The following is a 21044-nucleotide window of genomic DNA, read 5'->3' on the forward strand; positions in this document are numbered from 1 at the left end:
CTTTGTTCTGTCACCACTCACAGTCAGCAACTCTTCTAGTCTCCCCAGTTTGGGGGTGACGCTACAATTCATCCACTCACTCAGGCCACAAACTCAGGGGTCATCCAGTGCTACTGCAGTTGTTTGTACAGGTTGAATCCTTCACAGGGATGCCTGGCCACAGAGCCAACACAGGTTACCACCCATGCTCTTCCCGCCAAAGTGTCCTAGCACCCACGTACGTCTGCTGGGAGGAAGAGTTTCTTTACCCAGTTGTACTGAGAAGTGCTTCTGACCAGAGACAGAGTTAGCTTTTTCTAATTCACAGAAATTCACCATACAGACCCTGGGGGGTATTCCCTGATTCTGTTCTTTCTCTCACAACCCACATCTAGGCTCATCAATAAATCCCCTTTGCTTTACCTGCAAAATATGTTTGGAATCATATCACTACCTCTATCACTACTGCCTTACGCCTCATCTGAGCCACCACCTCTGCTGCCACAGGGATCTTTTAAAAACATCAAGGAACTCCCGTGCCTTTCCATCATACCTAAAGTAAAATCAAACTCTGCCAAGGCTTTCGAGACCCTAACAGCTCTACTCCTGGTTACATTGTACATATCATTTCTACCACTCTTCCCGTTCCAGCTCTACTCCAGCTAGAATGTCTTGCTGGTCTCAAGGCACTTCAGGCCTACAACTGGCTGCTAGAGATGCTCTTTCCCCAGGTAGTCAGGAGGCTCCTTCTCTCCCTCCCTTTGGGTAGGTCTCCACTCAAATGTTCTCTCAAGGCTCTAAAATACTCCCCTCTTTTCATCACTCCTTGTCCCTCACCTTGCTTTTCCTCTACACACACAAACACACACACACAAACTATATACTTAACCACATTTATATATAGTCGTATATAAATACATATAACATATCATAAAGTATATATGTTTTTATATATACTTTTTTGTCTCTCTCATTAAATGTAGGCTCCATGTGGGCAGAGGCCACTTGTCTTTTTGTTCCCCACCGTAACCTCAGTGTCTATCACACATAATAGGTGCTCATTAAATATCTATGGACTAAGTGAATATTCTCCCCAAAGCATCAAATATTTAACTTTGGATATTAAATTGTAAAATTAATTCCTCTATCTGCACCCACCCCCCTCTTTTTTGTGACCGGGTCTCACTCTGTCTCCCAGGCTGGAGTGCAGTGGCAGGATCTTGGCTCACTGCAACCTTCACCTCCTGGGTTCAAGCCCACCTTGGCCTCTAGAGTAGCTGGGATTACAGGCATGTGCTACCACACCTGTCTAATTTTTGTAGTTTTTGGTAGAGACAGTGTTTCACCAGGTTGTCCAGGCTGGTCCGGAACTCCTGACCTCAAGCAATCCGCCTACCTCGGCCTCTCAAAGTGTTGGGATTACAGGTGTGAGCCCCTGCTCCCAGCCCATCTCCCCTAACTTTCACATATTTGAAAATCATTACAAGATTTATTCAATTGTTACTGGTGCCTTTGCTTCTGGTCCTTCTTCCACCCTCCAAAACCTCTCCACATACTTCTAATCATATTCTCAAAACACTGCTCTAATCACTAAAGGCTTTTAACCAGGGGGAGTATCAAGAAATGCAAAATCATTCCTGTTAACATTTAAGTTCTTTAGCCTTGTATTCAAGGTTCTTCAATCCAGCTAACTTAACTTTTCTTCTCAACCTCGATAGAGCAAAATTGGTCTGCCTTACTGCCCTTGTTTTTGTCTTGGTATCTTTGCTCTTCTAAGAACACTCAGATTCCTAATTAAATCTTGCCCTTTCTTCAAAGACTAATGGCTTCCCCAGGCCATCCCAGCCCAGCATTCATTATCTATGTAGCTTATTGCCAGCTGCCCACACAGTGCCCTGTGACAGCATGTGCCAGGAACAGAGTCAGTTAGATACCTCCACTCCCATCACAACCCTGGATTTACCTCCTGCTCCCTCTAAGCCACCGTGCATACTATTCTCCTGAAATCATTTTCCCCACCCATTTCTCACTGAAATGTTATTCTTTTTTTTTTTTTTTGAGACGGAGTTTTGCTCTTGTTACCCAGGCTGGAGTGCAATGGCGCGATCTCGGCTCAGCACAACCTCCGCCTCCTGGGTTCAGGCAATTCTCCTGCCTCAGCCTCCTGACTAGCTGGGATTACAGGCACAGGCATGCACCACCATGCCCAGCTAGTTTTTTGTATTTTTAGTAGAGACGGGCTTTCACCATGTTGACCAGGATGGTCTCGATCTCTCGACCTCGTGATCCACCCGCCTCGGCCTCCCAAAGTGCTGGGATTACAGGCTTGAGCCACCGCGCCCGGCCGAAATGTTATTCTTAACCCATTCCTGTGAACTCTGCTTCAATCTCTTAATAGTAATCTCTGTCTACATTTGCCTCACTATGGCACTGTGTCACATGACCACATGGAGCATTTGTGTGTCTTACTTCCCCCACCACTGAGGAAAAATCCAGATTCCCCGAACATACCATTAATGTATTAATTACCCATGGTTCTTATTTTTAAAAATATGTTAGTCCTTCTAAGCAATAAAGCCTCATCTGTTTCAGTGACTGGATATATAGTCTACACATACCCTTTTAAAATTCTCAATTTCGACCATACTAGTTTGAAGAGAGTCTATCTCGTGTAAAACTTACTCAAGTATTCAATATTTCAAAAGTTCTTAAAGTCAATTTCTTACTAATAAAGCCCCAAAAATGCAGATTTAGAATATACTTGGTTTATTCAGAGTATAATGTTATTCACAAGCATGAGAAAAAAATCAGGAAACTTTAATGTGTAAAGGCTTTGTAACTAATCAGATGGGAAAAACATTAGCTTGCCTTAAAAATTATTAAAGCCTAACATGGAAGTCTGGTATTCTTCCCATAAAAACAAAAGGCTAGCTGTGGAGCTGAATTTGGTCCAAACCAGAAGATAAGTATTTGAACACAAAGTGACTGTAATTCTCTCCAAGACAGAAAAGCACTAGGAGGCAGCCCATGCACAGGCACTATTTAAAAGCAAAACCACAAATACCTCTTCTTTCCAGCATAAACAGCCCCCTATACTTCTAAGTTTGCTTAAATTATGAAATGAGCAAATGAAACTAGTTTAACACTTTTGAGACAACAGATGGAACATTTCATTTAGGGACAGTCTACTTCCTGGTCTGTTAAAAGAGTTCCACAGGTGTTTCCAACTAAGCTGACACACCCTCTGGAATGCCTATCATGGCAAACAAACTGAAGGAGGGGGGCTCTCTAAAAGATCACTCATCCACCTCCACACCAATTCTTGCAAAGGATGTAGGTGTGCTAACCATTGATCAAAGCTCATTCCCCTATTCCCCTACTGGATGCTTGAGTTACATTGATTTTAAAATACCTGTCAAGGAGGCCAAGGTCCAGAAAATAATGGGTTAACAGTAAATGCCAGAGGCATTGAAGCTGTATTTTGATAAATAATTCCTTAATATGAGGAAACAGACTGTACACAGCAGCAACAGTAGCTATTAAATGAAGGGCTCTGATGTTTAATGTATGCCTCCTCATAGCAAAGAGACACTGCACATGGGCAGATAGCCATTCCAATTTACAAATTAAATTTTAACAGTTTCTCCTTCATCTTGTAGATTTTCCAGCACTACAGCACTTTCCTTATCAAACCTCTTTGTCAGAACCTGCTTGAACCAGACAATCTTATCTTAGTTTATTTATACAAAGTCATGACAACAGTGGGAAAAAATGTTACGGTTCACATGAGTTCATTTAACACTGGCATGCTTGGCATAGCAAATCTCACTTTTTTCCAAAACATCTAGAAGTAGGTGAGGAGTGTATCAATTTTATATATCTAAAACATGGCATTCCTAAGTCTTTAATCCTATCATTCTCCTATTCAATTTGAGCTTGTTTAAAGGTTGTGTGACTTTTGGAAATGCCCTGATAATTCTGTACTTAGGAGTAAATAGCAATTATTAGAATTATATACTCCCATTACCCTGTATTTATATAGTGGATGACCCTGAAACATTCAACATTTGAAACAGTTATAGTTGCTTTTTTAAATCACTGACAGGCTGGTTATAAAATGTGTTGATATATTTTTATGTATTACTACAACTGAGATTAAGGGCCCTGGTTCAAGGTAACATAACATGAATTAGTGATGGAGCTCGAGAACTCGGGTATCTGGATTCCCGATTCTGTACAACTAGACCATAAAGATGTGAGTCCTTAATAGATCTCTGATTGTTATCCAAAGCACAGAAGGAAACCAAAGGATTAAATACCAGTTTAGCTCTAATCTATAAAGGTTCTTTACTAAATATGGGAAGGAAGCCTGGATGGGACCAAAGCAGGAGGGAAGAAAAAGGAAGAAAGGGAGAAGATGGAGGGAGGGAGAGAGGAAGAAAGATTGACTCACTGGTTTTACACTTTACTCCAACTATTTAATTTCCAACTCTATTACCAACTACCAAACCCAAATTTCCTTTTTTTTTTTTTTTTTTAATCTTTAGTTTCTGTCTTTATACAAACACTAATTCAGCCTATTTGGAACTGCTTTAATGGAAAAAAAAGAAAAGTAGGTAACTGAAAAAATATCCTTCCGTTTCTACCACCTCTAGTTTGACATAAGCTGCTCTCATTTCCAGCTCACTGCAGTATCTGTTGTCATGGAATAGATACTTTTCTTCATCTGTTAAATAAACCATCATGATTCCAGATCCAATTTTGTTTTAAAGGCTTCACTCCAAGTTGGCCGTTTATAGTCTTTACGTGAAAATAAGCTTTCAGCCTGCTTTTATAAATATTTTTCTTAAGGTCAAATTGAAACATACTACCTATTATCCTGTGGCTAAATAAAAATTTTAAGTTGCCATCATATGTAAGTTAATCACCTTGCCCAAGGGTAAAAATAAACCTGTGTAATGTGTCTGAGGTCAAAGACATTTCCTCTTTCCTTTACTACTGAGCTTATTTAATTTTGTAAGGATGTGTAAAATAAAATTTTATAGTAGTTTTATAATTAGACAGTTTAAGTATGAGCCACATACTCCTAAGCTTTCCAGTGATTTATTGAGACACAGTTATTAATATACTACATATAGACAAAACTAATCAAAACTGATATGATTCAGATTGAGGAAAAAAATACTTTATAGGAACTGCAATTTAATAAATTAATGCCCATATTTCCAAACTTACACAAATGTAGGAAGTTCTCATATAGTAATTTCAAGAGAATAATAAATCAAATAGTAAATTTTATTGAAAAGGAGGGAAGCTTTGTTTTACAGAAATTTCACTTTAAAAATACTACCTCAAAATGGTAGTTCCAAGAACTAAGAACTGCATTCTGCTCTCGACTTTGCTAATAAAAGTCCCTTAAGCACACAATTTTCAATTTTTTTTCTTCTTTTCTTTTCTTTTCTTTGTTTTTTGAGACAGGCTTTCACTCTGTTGCCTATGCTAGAGTGCAGTGGCACAATCATGGCTCACTGCAGCCTTTACCTCCCAAGCTCAAGTGATCCTCCCAACTCAGCCTCCCAAATGGCCGGGACCACAAGCACATGCCACTAAACCCATATGATTTGTTATTTTTTTGTAGAGACACAGTCTCACTATGTTGCCCAGGCTGGTTTCAAACTACTGGACTCAAGCGATCCTCCTGAGTCAGCCTCCCAAAGTGCTGGGATTACACGTGTGAGCCACCATGACTTGCCTCAAAATTTTTCAATGACTAGTTTAATCTGAAATAATTTCATTTATTTGTAAACTAAAAAGTCATAATCAGCCGGACGCAGTGGCTCAAGCCTGTAATCCCAGCACTTTGGGAGGCCAAGGCGGGTGGATCATGAGGTCAAGAGATCGAGACCATCCTGGTCAACATGGTGAAACCCCATATCTACTAAATATACAAAAAAATTAGCTGGGCATGGTGGCACGTGCCTGTAATCCCAGCTACTCAGGAGGCTGAGGCAGGAGAATTGCCTGAACCCGGGAGGCGGAGGTTGCGGTGAGCCAAGATCGCACCATTGCACTCCAGCCTGGGTAACAAGAGCGAAACTCCGTCTCAAAGAAAACAAAACAAAACAAAACAAAACAAAACAAAAAAAACAGCACTCAATCAATAAGCAAGAAAGCAGAATAGAAGAAAAATGGCAATGAGCAAAGACAAAGACAGCTAGCTATTCCTCTACAGAACAAAACTGCAGACCTTAAGGCAGACCTTAAGCATATTTGCTTTGTACAGACAACTATCAAAGTTTCTCATTCACTATCTTTCTGGTCTTCTCCTACTATTATACAAGCAAGTATTTGTAAAACTTCACGAACACTAGAGAATATTACATTAGTGTTTTAGGATAGAGGAGAAGGTGCTACATTCCTGGAATGATAGAGTGCACATTTAAAAAACAAGTACCTAAAACCCAGTAGCCAAAGAACCTAAAAGTGAAGATAAGACAGGAAGAGAAATTGGTCACCAAATATTTACACATATTAAAGAAAAAAAATCAGGGTCATTGGAATCAAAATACTCTTACAAAGACACCATCTTGTGTGAATTAAAAATAAATAAATGCAAACAAGGTCCCTGAAAAGAGATGGGGTTATCTTCCTGCTGTGAAACAAAGTTTAACAGTCATATAGGAAGAATTATGGTTTCAAATCAGTTTAAGGTCCTGTTTCTCTTAGTGTGCCTCAAATCCTGCTACTATAATGAAGCCAGGCACATTCACTTTTCTAGTTGTTCCAACCCACAATACTACCATAATCTTTACTAATTGTGTTAATATTAGAAGAGAAATCCCTCATTTTCATTGGTCTCCAGACAGCCTTACTTAACTTTCTGTATTCTTGTGTTTACTTCACAGTTCTATTGTGACACATTCAACATGTGTGCTTTACAGACCGTACACACAGAAAAGGTGTATTAACAGTATGCTTCTCTAATGCTGTAACTTTTCAAAGCACTTTCATAGCCATTTAAATTTGATTATTATTCAAGTTACATAGCAAGCTCCTCCAACATGTAAGACACAAAATTGCTGGAAAAAAGGGTATTTTTTTTTTTTTTTTTTTTTTTAGACAGAGTTTTGCTCTTGTTACCCAGGCTGGAGTGCAATGGCGCAATCTTGGCTCACCGCAACCTCCGCCTCCTGGGTTCAGGCAATTCTCCTGCCTCAGCCTCCTGAGTAGCTGGGATTACAGGCACACGCCACCATGCCCAGCTAATTTTTTGTATTTTTAGTAGAGACGGGGTTTCACCATGTTGACCAGGATGGTCTCGATCTCTTGACCTTGTGATCCACCCTCCTCAGCCTCCCAAAGTGCTGGGATTACAGGCGTGAGCCACTGCGCCCGGCCCTGAAAAGGGTATTTTTAAGACATTAAAAAATAAAGCAATTGTTCTAAAAAAACTTCTAGTAAAAAACATCATGTAAATGGAAAGCCCTCATCTTACTAAATTCTCTATACTTTTCATACAGTTCAATGCTCCAAACTCCTTGAAATACTTTCCTTGACTCCTGATATTGCACTATGCTGGATTTTCTCTTCTCTGGCCACTTTTCCCTAGTGGAAGCCTCTTCTACTCTATCCTTCTTTTAAAATGAGGGTTTCTTGGGGTTCTGTCTTCGATCCACTTTCTTTATCACTATATATTATTGCCTTAAGCAATCTCACATACCACTCCAACTTTAAATACTACTTTTCATACTGACCACTCACAAAATTATAGCTCCAGCTTACACTACCCTCCTAAGTTTTAGGCCTAAATCTGACTGCTTACTCAACATCACTACTTAGATAACTTACAAATATCTCAAACACTACCTAGCCTCTGCACACTGATAGTTGGCTATCCATTATCCACTACCCACTCCTTCCGTACTAACAAAATCTCTATTTGTTAAAAGGTAGCAGTGTGTCCAATTAAAAGCACTTTCCCAGATTCCCTTGCAGTTAGTCTGGTCAATGAGTGTTAGGTGAGTTTCCTGTAAAGCTTCTTTCTTCAGATTTAATTATCATTCTTTTCTCTTTTCTTCTCCCACTTTGTACATACAGGTGAGGCTAAAGATGGAGCAGCCACCTTGCAACTGTAAGTTGACAGGCATGACTTCTAGGCCAACACACTAAGGCTTGTGTAACAAGTTTACCTTACTGATGGCACTAGTCCTGGTTGGTTTTCCCTGAGACTTCTTGTTATATTAGAAAAATGACCCCCATATGTTCAAAGCACTGTTAATAAACCTCCTGACACCCACAATCAAACAGATCCTTGTTACAATAGCCAAAATTAAACTAATTTCTTCCCATACTCCCAAGGTTTGCTTTTCTAGTGTTCTCTATCTTAGTTAATGCAGCAGGTTTGGCCCTGTTGCTTATACTAAAAACCACATAATCAATAAGATATCTCCTTCTTTTTCACACACCAAAAACTATCACCAAGTGCCACCAATCCTTTCTCTCTTAAACACATCTTTTATCCACCTACTTTTCTAGTCCAAGCCACCATGCAACTTGAGTCCACAACCTCAACTTTGTCTCTCTCTAATCCATTCACCACAGAGCAGTATTTAAAAATCAAATCATTCTCTTACCTTTTTAAAAGCCTTCAAAGTTTCACATTGAACTTTTAATAAAGTCCAAAATTCTTACCATGGTATATAAGATCTTTCACAAATGTCTCCCAAACTGCGTCCTGAGGACAACCTATAGCAGGAACACCTGGGGTGTACATTGAAAATTTGGATTTTTGAACTGAACTGTAGGACTGGGCCCCAGGAAGTTAGCTGCATTTTAAAATTAAGACACTAACAATTCTGATGTACACTGAAATATGAGAAAGCCCACTCTACCTAATATGGTCCCATCTGTAAGAGTCATCCGTGGCCAGTCTCCATCCACCTCACCTCACTCTTCTTTCAGCGGATTTGCCACCTTTCTCCTTCTCAAATGTGCTGAACTCCTGTTCTGAGGCCTTCAAGTCAGATTAGCCTATCAACCCTATTCCATACTCCGACTCCTTCAAAACTTACATACTGTATTACCTTCCAGTGAAAATCAACGATATTTAACCACCCAGACAAAACAAGAACTTCTTATTGTACCCTCTCCTAGCATTCTTTACTTTTCTACCATTTATTATCCTTATATTTGCTTAAATATTTTTTAAAGAAATGAAACATTAAAGATACAGCTAACCATTCCCTTCCCTCCCAGCAGTAAGCTTTATCTAAAGACTGGTGTTCATGTTCTTAAAGTTTTGTTAGTAACTACATTGTATATTTGTGTCTCATAACGTCTGTTATAGATGTACAAAAATGGCAGCATATGGCATATACCATTTTGCAACTCATTTTATAACATTTAAAATGAATTAGATTTACATGCATCCGTATTAACGAATCACTTATTACCATTTTAATTTTTAGTATTTATTCAGTATTTAGATCCCCTTTTAATTGCAAACACAAGTTGGTTCATACTTGTCTCATTAACCACTGCATATCCTGAACACTTCACCGTTTCTGTCACATACTAGGCAAGAAATAAACATTAGTTGAGTAAGAACCTATCAGTGAATAATAAAGCACAGGAATAATGCTAAGGTTAATTTATATAGATCTGAACTGCTCGATCAAATTTAACTAGCTAAATATCTTGAACTAATTCTGTTTGTATGCTGTTTGAACAAAAACTAGTGAAATGCCCTTTTTGGTTCTTACTTGGTAGAGAAAAAGAGCTAAAGAAAAGAATCTTAAAGGTTGTATACTTTCATTTATATAGTGGGATCTAATCTTCGACATTGGTTGGGTACCAGAAATGAAGAGAAGAAAATAACACAAGAGAACAAAATTCCTGCTATATAGAAGGTATTAAAAAAAAGTTTACTAAGTAAAACAAGGATTGAAAATATTGAGATGAAAACCTGGAAACCAGGAAGCCAGAAGAGTCCTGGACTCAGCCACTTTCTTACAATCACACAAATGGGAAAGCAACTTCATAGAAGGAATGAGTTATCTGGTTACAATTTTACACTTATTACAAAAGCAATTCTAGAAGAAAAGTAGATCAACTTAATTAAATGTGAAGTGGGTACGTTTACAATAAAACTGCTAACTTGCCAGAATAAGGGCATTCAGATAGGTGGAAGTTATTTTTTTGGTTATCCTTTAACAGCTGAATTGTTTCTTCACAGTCCAGTAAAAAGAAACATTAAGGCAGAAATATTTTATTGGTATGATTAAAGAGGATTAATAGTATTCATCACCATGGAATGTTAACAAAATCACTTGTCCTGTAATTTCATCAGATGTCAATGAAGTTTCATTGTGCAGAAGATGCAACATTTATTCATCTCAATTCGAATACTTAAACAGTATTATTTGGTTCATTCTTTATTTACATTATAAATCTTGTGCATAGGCCTGGATCAAAGATGCATATACTTCAAGGATCTATGTAAAATAATAAATAAAAAATAAGCTGTATTATACTGAAGAAGAAAAGTTTGGACTTTTACATTTCATGTGTGATTTTCTTTTTAACTTTTTAAAGAAAATAAAACTACAGTGGCAAATGTCAACATCAAAAGATTTGGAAATGAACATATCAAGCAATATAAAGATGCAGAATTGGAAACCCATTTCCTGAGTAACTTTGATATAACTTTTAAAATTACCTGATTTGGGCCCAAAATAAATTATGATATGAAAGGATAAAAAATGGAATAGTTGAAATTTAGATAATATCCTAAGTTTTTCAACTAGAATTTAATTTGGAATGACTGTGAGAATGAACAAAACAATAGAACTTGGGTGGAATTCAATTAATAATTTATACCATGGTTTTAATATCATTAATCTCATTTAATAGAAGAAGTCAAGCCTTAAGGATTAAGTTTTAAGCTGTCCCCTCAAAAGAATATTTGTAAATTGCCCCTTTGTGATGATTTGCAAAACACACATATAAAATAATGAAAATTATAACTCTAATCTAGATCTAAAAAAAGTTCAACAACAGACTATCATGATTAAAATTTGAATTTTACAATGAAGTGGTTCAAATCTGAGTAGTTGTATTTGCATAACTGACACTAATACTTAATCATCATTTTTATTTTGGAATACATAATATGAAAGCAAGCAGACTTTATATTGAATGGGTTTATATTGAAACTGTGAGGAAAATAGCTACTCAGGCAATTTAAATTTTCAAAATTAAGAAACCAATACTATAATATTTTGAGAGCAACAATATTTAAGTTTTAAAATTTTGTAAGTCAACAAAGTCTTTTAAAAAATCAACTTATTTTAAGAATTCAATATACATAGTCTTTCATAAATATTAAAACTCCAGAACTATGAAATGGAGACTGACACTGAAGACCATATGTACTATAGACGGAGTAAATAGACAACTTAGGAACCTTGTTTGGGCCCATTCACAGATCCAAGTGTCTAAAATAAACAAGGGAAGTAGCTAGATATTTTGCATGTGTTTTGGAAAAGCAAATATGCAAAGAAACTTTTTCTTAAGAAACAATTTGTTTGGAAATTGAATAGTTTTTTATTTATTTAAAATCTTTTTACTTATATATTTAATCTAACCTCAAAGGAATTTATTTTAAAAAGACAGTGGTGTAACATTTATTTGTAGAGTTACATTTCTGCTACACTTTCTTTCAAAGGTTGCAGGGTAATGTTTTATTTTTAGAACTACTATATAATTTAAACATTCACTTCTAACTTTACTAGTTTTTAAATAACTGGGACATAAGACTGCTTACTAGAAAAATACAATTAGTTTTAATAAATGCTGATGGTATCATCTGCCAAATAACTTATAGTCACATTAACTACTACCAATTATGCTTCTCTTGTTAAAAATAACCACAGACAGAAAGTCTATCCAAACAAAACACACAACAGACCAACCCCATCAAAAGAGAAAAAAAATCTAAATATGCTAATAGAGAAAGCGAAGGGCTAGGAAACCGGAAAAGGGGCTGAATGGAGTGAGTCTGTACCAGACAACCTTTAAGATTACTTTCAAATTCAAATCTGTGATTCTAAAAATTATTTAAGATTATGGTAAATAAAAGTACATCAAAAATCTAGAAAGGCTGAACTATGTTTTAAAAATAAAAGAAATCCTTCAACTGTTTACAAAATATAAATTTAATTATAGCTCAGGATTCCAAATATGGGCAGAGGAGATTTTCATTATATAAAGAAAAATAACCAGAAATGTAGTATGACAACAGAAATTTTAGAACTATTTCAGGTAAGAATGTTTTCTTTCAGAGGAGATTCGGCACGTTCAGAGTGATATGTATGGCCATAGACAAGAATTTTTTCTTTCAAAAGCTAAGTCTTCCAATAGATAATTTTAATCATCTGTGGTTTTAAGGATTGAATGTATTTCAGCAAGGTAAATACCTAATGAAAAAAATACCATTATTTTTCATCATACTATATATAAAAAAATCATATCCTCACATATTGAAATATGGCTTAAAAATAAAATAAATTGTTCTTTGCCATTGAGATGTGGTTGATATTTTTTCTAAGAAAATTTCATAATTGGTAAATAGGATTTAGAGTTAAAAGTATAGTAACAATGTTACAAATTAACTGACAGAAGCAGTTGGCACCAGCTTACCTGTTCTAATACTTGTCTTTTGAGGACAAGATCGTAACATTTTTTTTTTAAGCAATACATGATTTTTTTCAATAAGTTTTTTGTAACTTATTGTTGAATGAAATTTACAAAGAATACCACAGATTCTGCCAAAAAAGTAACGCAATGCAAATGCTAATTAGTATCCTATTCATTTTGATTAAGGATTAATGGATCAGGAAGCCATTAAAAAGTTTTTATAAAAATAGGTTTTAAATACATGGCATATTTTTTAAAATCTATTAGCTACAATTTACAAAAATTACTAAAGTAGACGTACAATCTATAAAATGGAAATGGTAAACAAAGTCAACTTAAATTATCTTCCTTTCCTATATTCATAAAATAGAAATAGAAAACAAAATAAGACCACAGTAACAGAATCACTTTGTTAAATAAGTATTTATGGGCCGGGTGCGGTGGCTCAAGCCTGTAATCCCAGCACTTTGGGAGGCCGAGGCGGGTGGATCACGAGGTCAAGAGATCGAAACCATCCTGGTCAACATGGTGAAACCCCGTCTCTACTAAAAATACAAAAAATTAGCTGGGCATGGTGGCGCATGCCTGTAATCCCAGCTACTCAGGAGACTGAGGCAGGAGAATTGCCTGAACCCAGGAGGTGAAGGTTGCAGTGAGCAGAGATCGTGCCATTGCACTCCAGCCTGGGTAACAAGAGTGAAACTCCGTCTCAAAATAAATAAATAAATAATAAGTATTTATGATCAGTCTACTTAACATAGTATTTTTTTAAAATGTACTTTTTCTATTACTATTTAAAAAGTTAACAACTCTAAGAAACATCACGTTTCCCCACTCTGTTTCATGTTGGATAAATTTTGCCTCAGACATTCTTTTTTTTTTTTTTTTTTTTTTCCCGAGACGGAGTTTCGGTGTTACCCAGGCTGGAGTGCAAATGGCGCGATCTCGGCTCACTGCAACCTTCGCCTCCTGGGTTCAGGCAATTCTCCTGTCTCAGCTTCCTGAGTAGCTCGGATTACAGGCACGTGCCACTATGCCCAGCTAATTTTTTGTATTTTTAGTAGAGACGGGCTTTCACCATGTTGACCAGGATGGTCTCGATCTCTCGACCTCGTGATCCACCCGCCTCGGCCCCCCAAAGTGCTGGGATTACAGGCTTGAGCCACCACGCCCGGCCCCACCTCAGACATTCTTATAGTAGTTTTCTAAATTTCTCAAAGTCATATGCATTTTACGGTATTCAGATTAATAAACTACTTGCTGGAGTTTGGGGTGTGACATAAAAGAACTTTCCCCAACCCAGTTAAATTCCTTCCATTTCTAATTAAATTCCTTCTATTTCTAAGCAATGTAAAAAACAAAGGTTTTAACTTAGTTACAATTTGAAAAAAAGAAAAATAGTTGAATTTGGATATACTTAAATGTACGTTCATATATAATTTTGCCCTTGAACTACATGTCAGAGAAAAGACTGATGGAGGTAAAGTCCATTCTTAATAAATCTATGTGAAAGTCTGAGTGTATGATGCATGGTAAGAATTTTCCATTTATGCTACATCTCCAAATCTGGTTTTGGTTTTATTACTGAATGCAAATATAATATTTAATATAAAATGGTAAAGAAGGAATAGAGAAGAAATCACACATTAAGTGTTAAGTACAGTGATCATATATCTTTAAAAAGTGCTTTCTAGCATTTTCAAACCCATATAGGAGATAAACCAAAATTTTTACAAATGAATAGTCAATTGTACACAATGAACTAAATAAAACTATTCCATAAACTGCTCAACATGAGAAGTTCATTACTTCTTTTAAGTCAAATACAATTTTAAAAATATAATCTTTCTTTATGATAAATTTTGGAAAGTGCTTTAAAGTCAAATGCCACATGAAACCTAATATTCTTGGTTTCACTTTTCTAGAGTTCCCCCAATACTGTTAGTCACTCTCTTACCCTGGCAGTGCTGGTGGTGAATGAGAGTGGTAACAGAAACCACAAATCTTTAAAGTCAAACTGAAGAAGTATGTTATTCTTTTCAAATTCTAGGGAAGCAAAAATTTCAGGAGTTCTTTTGTGTCAAAACTTGGAATAGGAATAGCTCAATGGATAATTTATACATAATACACAATGTGAAAATAACTGCTCATCATTTTCAGAATATGAATGGGTAGATTAAGATAGATAAGAAAATGATATATATATGTGTGCACAAACATTCATATGGAACACATTATATATAAGTTATCAGGATATAGGCTGACATATCAGTATATTTCAGCAGTTCTTTCCATATATATATAGCCTATTAAATAAATATACACTGTCAGATCAAGATCACCAGGCATTTTAAGTCTCCTAAGTCTCCTCTCTGCTTCAAATGAAAATTTTAAAAAATCTTTAAAAGCAACTGATCACAAACTGTTATATCTATTGAATATGTCATTATACTGAAACTCCTTATTAACTAATTCTGAAAGAAATTCATTTAAAAATCCCATAGATTAATACAACGTAATATAAACAACAGTATTTCTCCTTTCAAATAATTTTAAAACTTCTACAATATATTCAGGAAATCTCCAGAATATGAATGGCAGATTTAATTAAACAGAAAAATTTAAAGTACTATATATCTCTTACAATACATGGGAGTCTCAATAATTTGTACTATAATTTGGACCATGACGTGGAAACATACAAAATTCCTTCTCAAAATGTAATGCCCTCAGAAAGCAGTTAAGGTGAATCACTGTCATTCTGTTTTAATATAAATTCTGCTGAGATTTAAGTTTTATTCTAAAGCAATATTATTATACTCTTCCTTGGTTTAGCAATGTTTTTCCTATTCTTTAGGCCACAACAGAAAAAATGAGAGTTACATGGTGAATAACAATCCTCCTCAGAAAGTAGAAATAACCTACACATAGGGTTGCATGTTTTTTAAGTTGGAAAAACAACCAAAAAAATTGAGGGAAAGTTTTCATTCAAATACTTCTATTATAACCAATAGGAAATGTCCTCCTCCCACAAAAACCACTAATGCTACACTGCATTTAAAAAAAAAAAAAATCAAATAAAGCCCTTTTGAGTATTTCTAGTTTACTTTGAGGCAGCTTCAGAATAGCAAACACCTTAATAGTATCTTCATAAAGGATAATTTTTTTCTAAGTTAAAATCCCAACTGTTCTTGTACTTAAAATGTAGAAGTTGCTTTTATAAAACAAAAACAAAACAAAAAAAAACAATAAAATCAGCTTAAAATAAATTTATTGTACAATACAAAATGCAGGTATACTGGAAAATAAAGGTACATTATTAAATATACAAAGCAAATGAAAGAAAGCTAAACAACACAAATGTTTTAATCCAAACACTAAGATAAAATGCACAACATTTATGCTAAAAACAAAGTACTTCAGGAATAATACGCATTTCAAATGAAATGTTAATGATGCCAAAAAATAAAAAGAAAAAAGAAAATCAAATATGCTATATTGTAAATGCTTGAATATCAAGAATCAATAATGGCATAAAACATTAAACCCAATAATACTGGGTACTTTTAAGAACTTTGTTTAAAAAGGTGTTAAGAATACTGAAAGAATCAAAATATGTCCTTAAAACTGGCAAAGTTTTTTTCTTTTTTAAGTTTGAGGGCCTATTCACAATATCTTATCTCTTCTTCCATTTGTAATTTTCTATAAAAATTTCTGGATGCTCATTCTTAACATTTTCTAGACACAGTAGCTTAGATAACAGTACTTCATTTTTAAGTATGCATTTAAGCATTACCAACACAATAATTGTAAGTGCCACAAATTAACCTAATTTTGAAATCTATACAAATATGTACATGATATGAAAACTAAATCTTCATTTTATAAAGTAAAACCAGCTTCTGAACGGAATGGTAAAATGTAACAGTTCAGAACATAGGGGAAACCATAATGCCTTTTTTCCAATTAAGGCATTCGACTGCCTAAACTACAAATGACCCTGGTGCAACTAACACAAATATACAACACAAATATGCAGTAAGGCCTTGAGAAGCATCCAGTTAGGATATGCATCTGAACATTCAAAGAACATTCAAGTGAGCATAAAACCTTCGGGAAAATTCTCTACAACTAATAATATAATTATTTAAATATATAAATTTAATACTTAAGTTAGCCCAAAAGGCTTTTGGCCAGCACTTCCGGGAGGGAACTTCTTTTCTTAATATCATAGTTCCCAAATTCAAGACATTATGATCAAGATTTTCTATATTTGCACTAGTATCTAAAACACCCAGTGAAATCCTTTTTGCTACACTATATTCACTTTTACGGACTTTCCGTTACCACATACATACACCGTCATGCTATTCTACCACCAAGTTTCTCTTCTAATCCCCCACAAAAAAAGTTTAAAAATGAATTGAAAAAAATAAAACAGGTTTCAACAAACTTGAAACTGTATGGGAACTGTGGGGAAAACCAGAGAGGTAGTCCCCTACGTAAGAAGGAAGAAGTGTGAATAGGTCCTACAGAATTTTACAATCACTTTGCCGAGACAACTTTAAACACCATGAATAATTATTTGAAATCAGGTTGTATAAAATCTACAGTTCTCTTAAAAACAAGTTTTGATTCTCAATATTGCATTTTTATTACCAAACAAAAGGATTCAGATCTAACATACTGTAGTAGCATACTTACTACCTGCAGACTAAATTCATTTCCCAGTACTCTAAAGAGTTCAAATAGAACAAACTTCATGAGATGCTATAATTTATCACAAAAGAAATATTAGCAATTATAAAATTATTAGGATAATAAAAATTTAAAAGCTAAAAAACAAAATTTGCCATTCATATTTAAATATAACATAGAAAAAGTTATGTGGATAATATGAAAATAAAATTGTTTAGGTGAACAATTCACTTAAAGACACTCACTGTTTCTCCTTCTGAGTAACTAACCATTATAGCTTTTTATCAATGAAACATCATTATCTCACATCTGAAATTCTTTGGCTGGAATGTTTTAGTAACATAAGACACTCCTGTATATAACAATTCTGACAGAAACAAAGGAGTTGCAAAATAGACAAGGTAGGAGACATATTTTAAAGCATTTGATAAAACTTTAAATAAATTTTTTAAAATGTAAAGCCAATCTATCACTAAAAGTGGCATAAATGTAAATGCAAGCTAATTTTATAATCCACTGCTATTTTAAATAATTTGGGGTTATTTTGTCTTTTTAGTTTTGCATTTAGCATAGAAGTACTTTCTACTGCCACTACAGACATCACGTCAGTTTCAAAAATGGAAAAGAAAAAACAAAATGCAACAAAACTTATGAGTTTAATGTGTGAATTTTAGAACTAAGAATTACAATTTTCTGTTACTATTGTAAAATGGGATTATCTGACTACATAGTTAAAATTTTAATTACATCAAGAAAAATCTAAGAGAATTTTTCCTTTTTGTATTTTTAAAATTAAAGCAAATTTATTTACTTGTAAATACTTTTTAAAAGACCAATAAATTCACTTTTTAATGTATTATCTTTATACAAAGATTAAAAGGAAAAAGAAAGCTTTATAGCTCCAGCACCAAAGGTTGAGAACAAAAAATACCTCAAATAAATATTTATAATTTGCAAAAAAAAAAAAAAAAAAAAAAAAGCTAAAGATGTTTGAAAGATTGAATGAAGAAACATTCTTAAACTAGAACCCATTTCTTTAGCTTTTCTCTCCCAGACTTTCCATTCTATATACTACAGTTGTAGAGATGTCCTCATTTGACTCAGGTGACACTTTTTTCCATACTGTCTCTTTTAAAGCAAGTTCTTGTTGGAGACTTTCATAGTCCAATGGTCCAAAGGAATGCTAGTTGTTCAAGCAACATACATAATTTATTAGTGCACTTGAGTGAAGAAAGGTCCAAGCTATAAAACGGTATTTTTCAATGAACATTATTAAAATCTGTTAACATTTTAAACCACCACCTCTGACATTTTATTCCATGTTATTCAGGTCGACTCACAATATTCTGTTGGTTTTGCATAATTCTTACATAGTAACAGAAGTTAATTTAGTTTAGCACTACAGAAAATGTATTTAAGAGGTATTAAAAATATTTTCTATTTACAAGTGCTTCATATTATCTTGAAGTCTAATTAGGTAATTTTGCTACAAACATTTTCAATATGGTACGAAAAGAAACTGAATCAAAATTCTCAACACAAGTCCCTTGGTACAGTGAAAAACTATATAGACCAAAAAAGTTAAGTCCTGTCTCTCAGTAATACTTCTAAAAAAGTAATATATCTGTAGAATAGTATGAAGCCAAATACACTGGTAACAAAATAGGACCATAAGATTATTAGGCATATTGCATTAAAACATTCTGGAAAAAAAAATTCATCTCAGTGGCTTATAAAACTTATTATGAGGCTTCACATGGTCTCTCACTAATATGATAATCCTTTTACATATCCATCTACACAGTAAGCAAGAAGTTAAAACGAACTTCAATTTAGGACTCTGACAAATACTAAGAGTAAAGCAATGCTTTCTTTTAAACTTTTAAATTAGATTTATAGCATGTTCCAATGTCTTTTTTTTTTTTTTTTTTTTTTTTTTAGCAGAATCAATTTAAAAAATCTTGCTTAAGATAGTGGAAAACAGGCGGGGAAAACCCTGACACTAGGCTAACCAGTTTCAATTTAAATAATGAAACTGCAATATTTAAGTATCTATATCTATTAAGTGTTTATTAAGCAATATTTAAGTATTTAATACTGGTGATTAAATACTGGATTAAAATGTCAACAATTTGATTTCACTCATTTGTGATTAGCAAAGACCTGAAGTCACTAACAAACTAAGATTTCACTTATACAAGCAAATCTCACTTTTTCTCTCTTAAAAAGTTTACTTAATTATCTAAATAAAAATTTTGCTTACCCTTTGATCACCACCTTCTCTTCGAGGATCAAGTTTTTTTGCAAAGTGTCTCAAATTATCATAGTTATGGAAATTACACAGAGAAACAAGGTCCTGTAAACAGTTACACAGAACAGGTATAAGCAACTGGCTATTCATTGGTTATATATATTCATATTTTAACAAACTATGCTTATATCATCCAGCTTGGAAATCATAACTGCATGCTAATAAAGCAATATAATGCATCAAGAAGATAACTAAAATCAGAGTAAGATGTGGATACAAGCTTTAAGAACATTATTTACTAACATGATCCTAGGGCTCAGACAATCAAATTGTCTAACTTTCATCTTCTACAAAATAAGGTTTATAGACAGCCACATGAACTTCTATCAAATAAGTGTAAAGCAACATTAAAATATAAATAAGTACTCTGGTACAATTTACTATACTTTATATATAATCCAATGTCATACTCTCTAGTCTTTGTAAAAGACTGGAAAATAAAACAATTTTGAGTATGGTATTTAATATGAACTCTGGCCAGAAGCTCAAACATTAGCAGGAACTGGGTAACAACAAAACACAGAACTATCAAGAGCAGTAACACTTTACAAATTTTTTAATTTTTAAAAAATGTTCAGTGCTTATTTCCTCAAAAAAATATTTAAAGGTAGTCAATGGATAAAGGGATAAGGATATTCAACCATGCAGATTAAAGATACAATAAAACAAAACAACTCTTAAGATACATTGTCTTTTAAATTACTTCTCTAAGTTTAACATCTTTTGTTGAGCTTTTAAAAATTGATACTAATTATAACCAGGAAAATTAAAATATTAGCATCAAACAAATGTAATTCTCTGTAGGAGTAATTAAATGGTAGCTGTCTGACAGAGGCAACTTGAAGCTCCTCTATATTTCCATGGCTACCTAGTAGCTGGCACTCTATATGTAGGCAGAAGGCCAAGAGTTAATGAACTATGGAAAATGGGTTAAAAAAAGAATCAGTGGATGGCTCAACTTATATCATTATTTTCATTAAGAAAATATGCTTACGTGACAAAAGTGAATTCCCTTAACACTGTTGCCCATCTTATCCAGAGGAGGAGACCAGCACATCATACCCATAACATTGGGGACAACTAGAAGAATGCCCCCAGCAACTCCGGATTTTGCAGGAAGACCGACCTAAAAATAATTCAGTAAAATAACTATTCAGGTAAACATTTTAAAATAAGAAATGTTATGTTCAACAAGAGAGAAATTGGGGCTGAGTATCATGGCTCACTCCTGTAATTTCAGCACTTTGGGAGGCCAAGGCAGGCAGATCACAATATCAACTCCAGGAGTTGGAGACTAGGCCGGGTAACACAGGGAGATCTCATCTCTTCAAAAATACAAAAAATAACCAGACATGGAGGT

At 34.4% G+C, this 21044-nt stretch overlaps 1 protein-coding gene across 6 annotated transcripts in view; it reads right to left on the minus strand.

Annotated features, from left to right (window-relative positions):
* Positions 1–21044, minus strand: part of GLS (glutaminase) — an 82990-nt gene that overhangs the window by 8675 nt on the left and 53271 nt on the right. For 4 of the 6 annotated variants that reach the window (XM_074399349.1, XM_010351559.3, XM_074399348.1 and 1 more), the window contains 2 exons: positions 20679–20810; positions 19637–19729 (listed from right to left, as the gene is read on the minus strand). In XM_074399349.1, coding sequence (XP_074255450.1) covers positions 19637–19729; positions 20679–20810 — 225 coding nt within the window. Of the gene's footprint in view, positions 1–1653; positions 18616–19636; positions 19730–20678; positions 20811–21044 lie in introns of those variants that run through there. The other 2 variants (XM_039470079.2, XM_039470080.2) reach the window with 2 other exon arrangements.

This window comes from Saimiri boliviensis, chromosome 5, assembly GCF_048565385.1.
Source record: "Saimiri boliviensis isolate mSaiBol1 chromosome 5, mSaiBol1.pri, whole genome shotgun sequence".
Lineage (NCBI taxonomy): Eukaryota > Metazoa > Chordata > Mammalia > Primates > Cebidae > Saimiri > Saimiri boliviensis.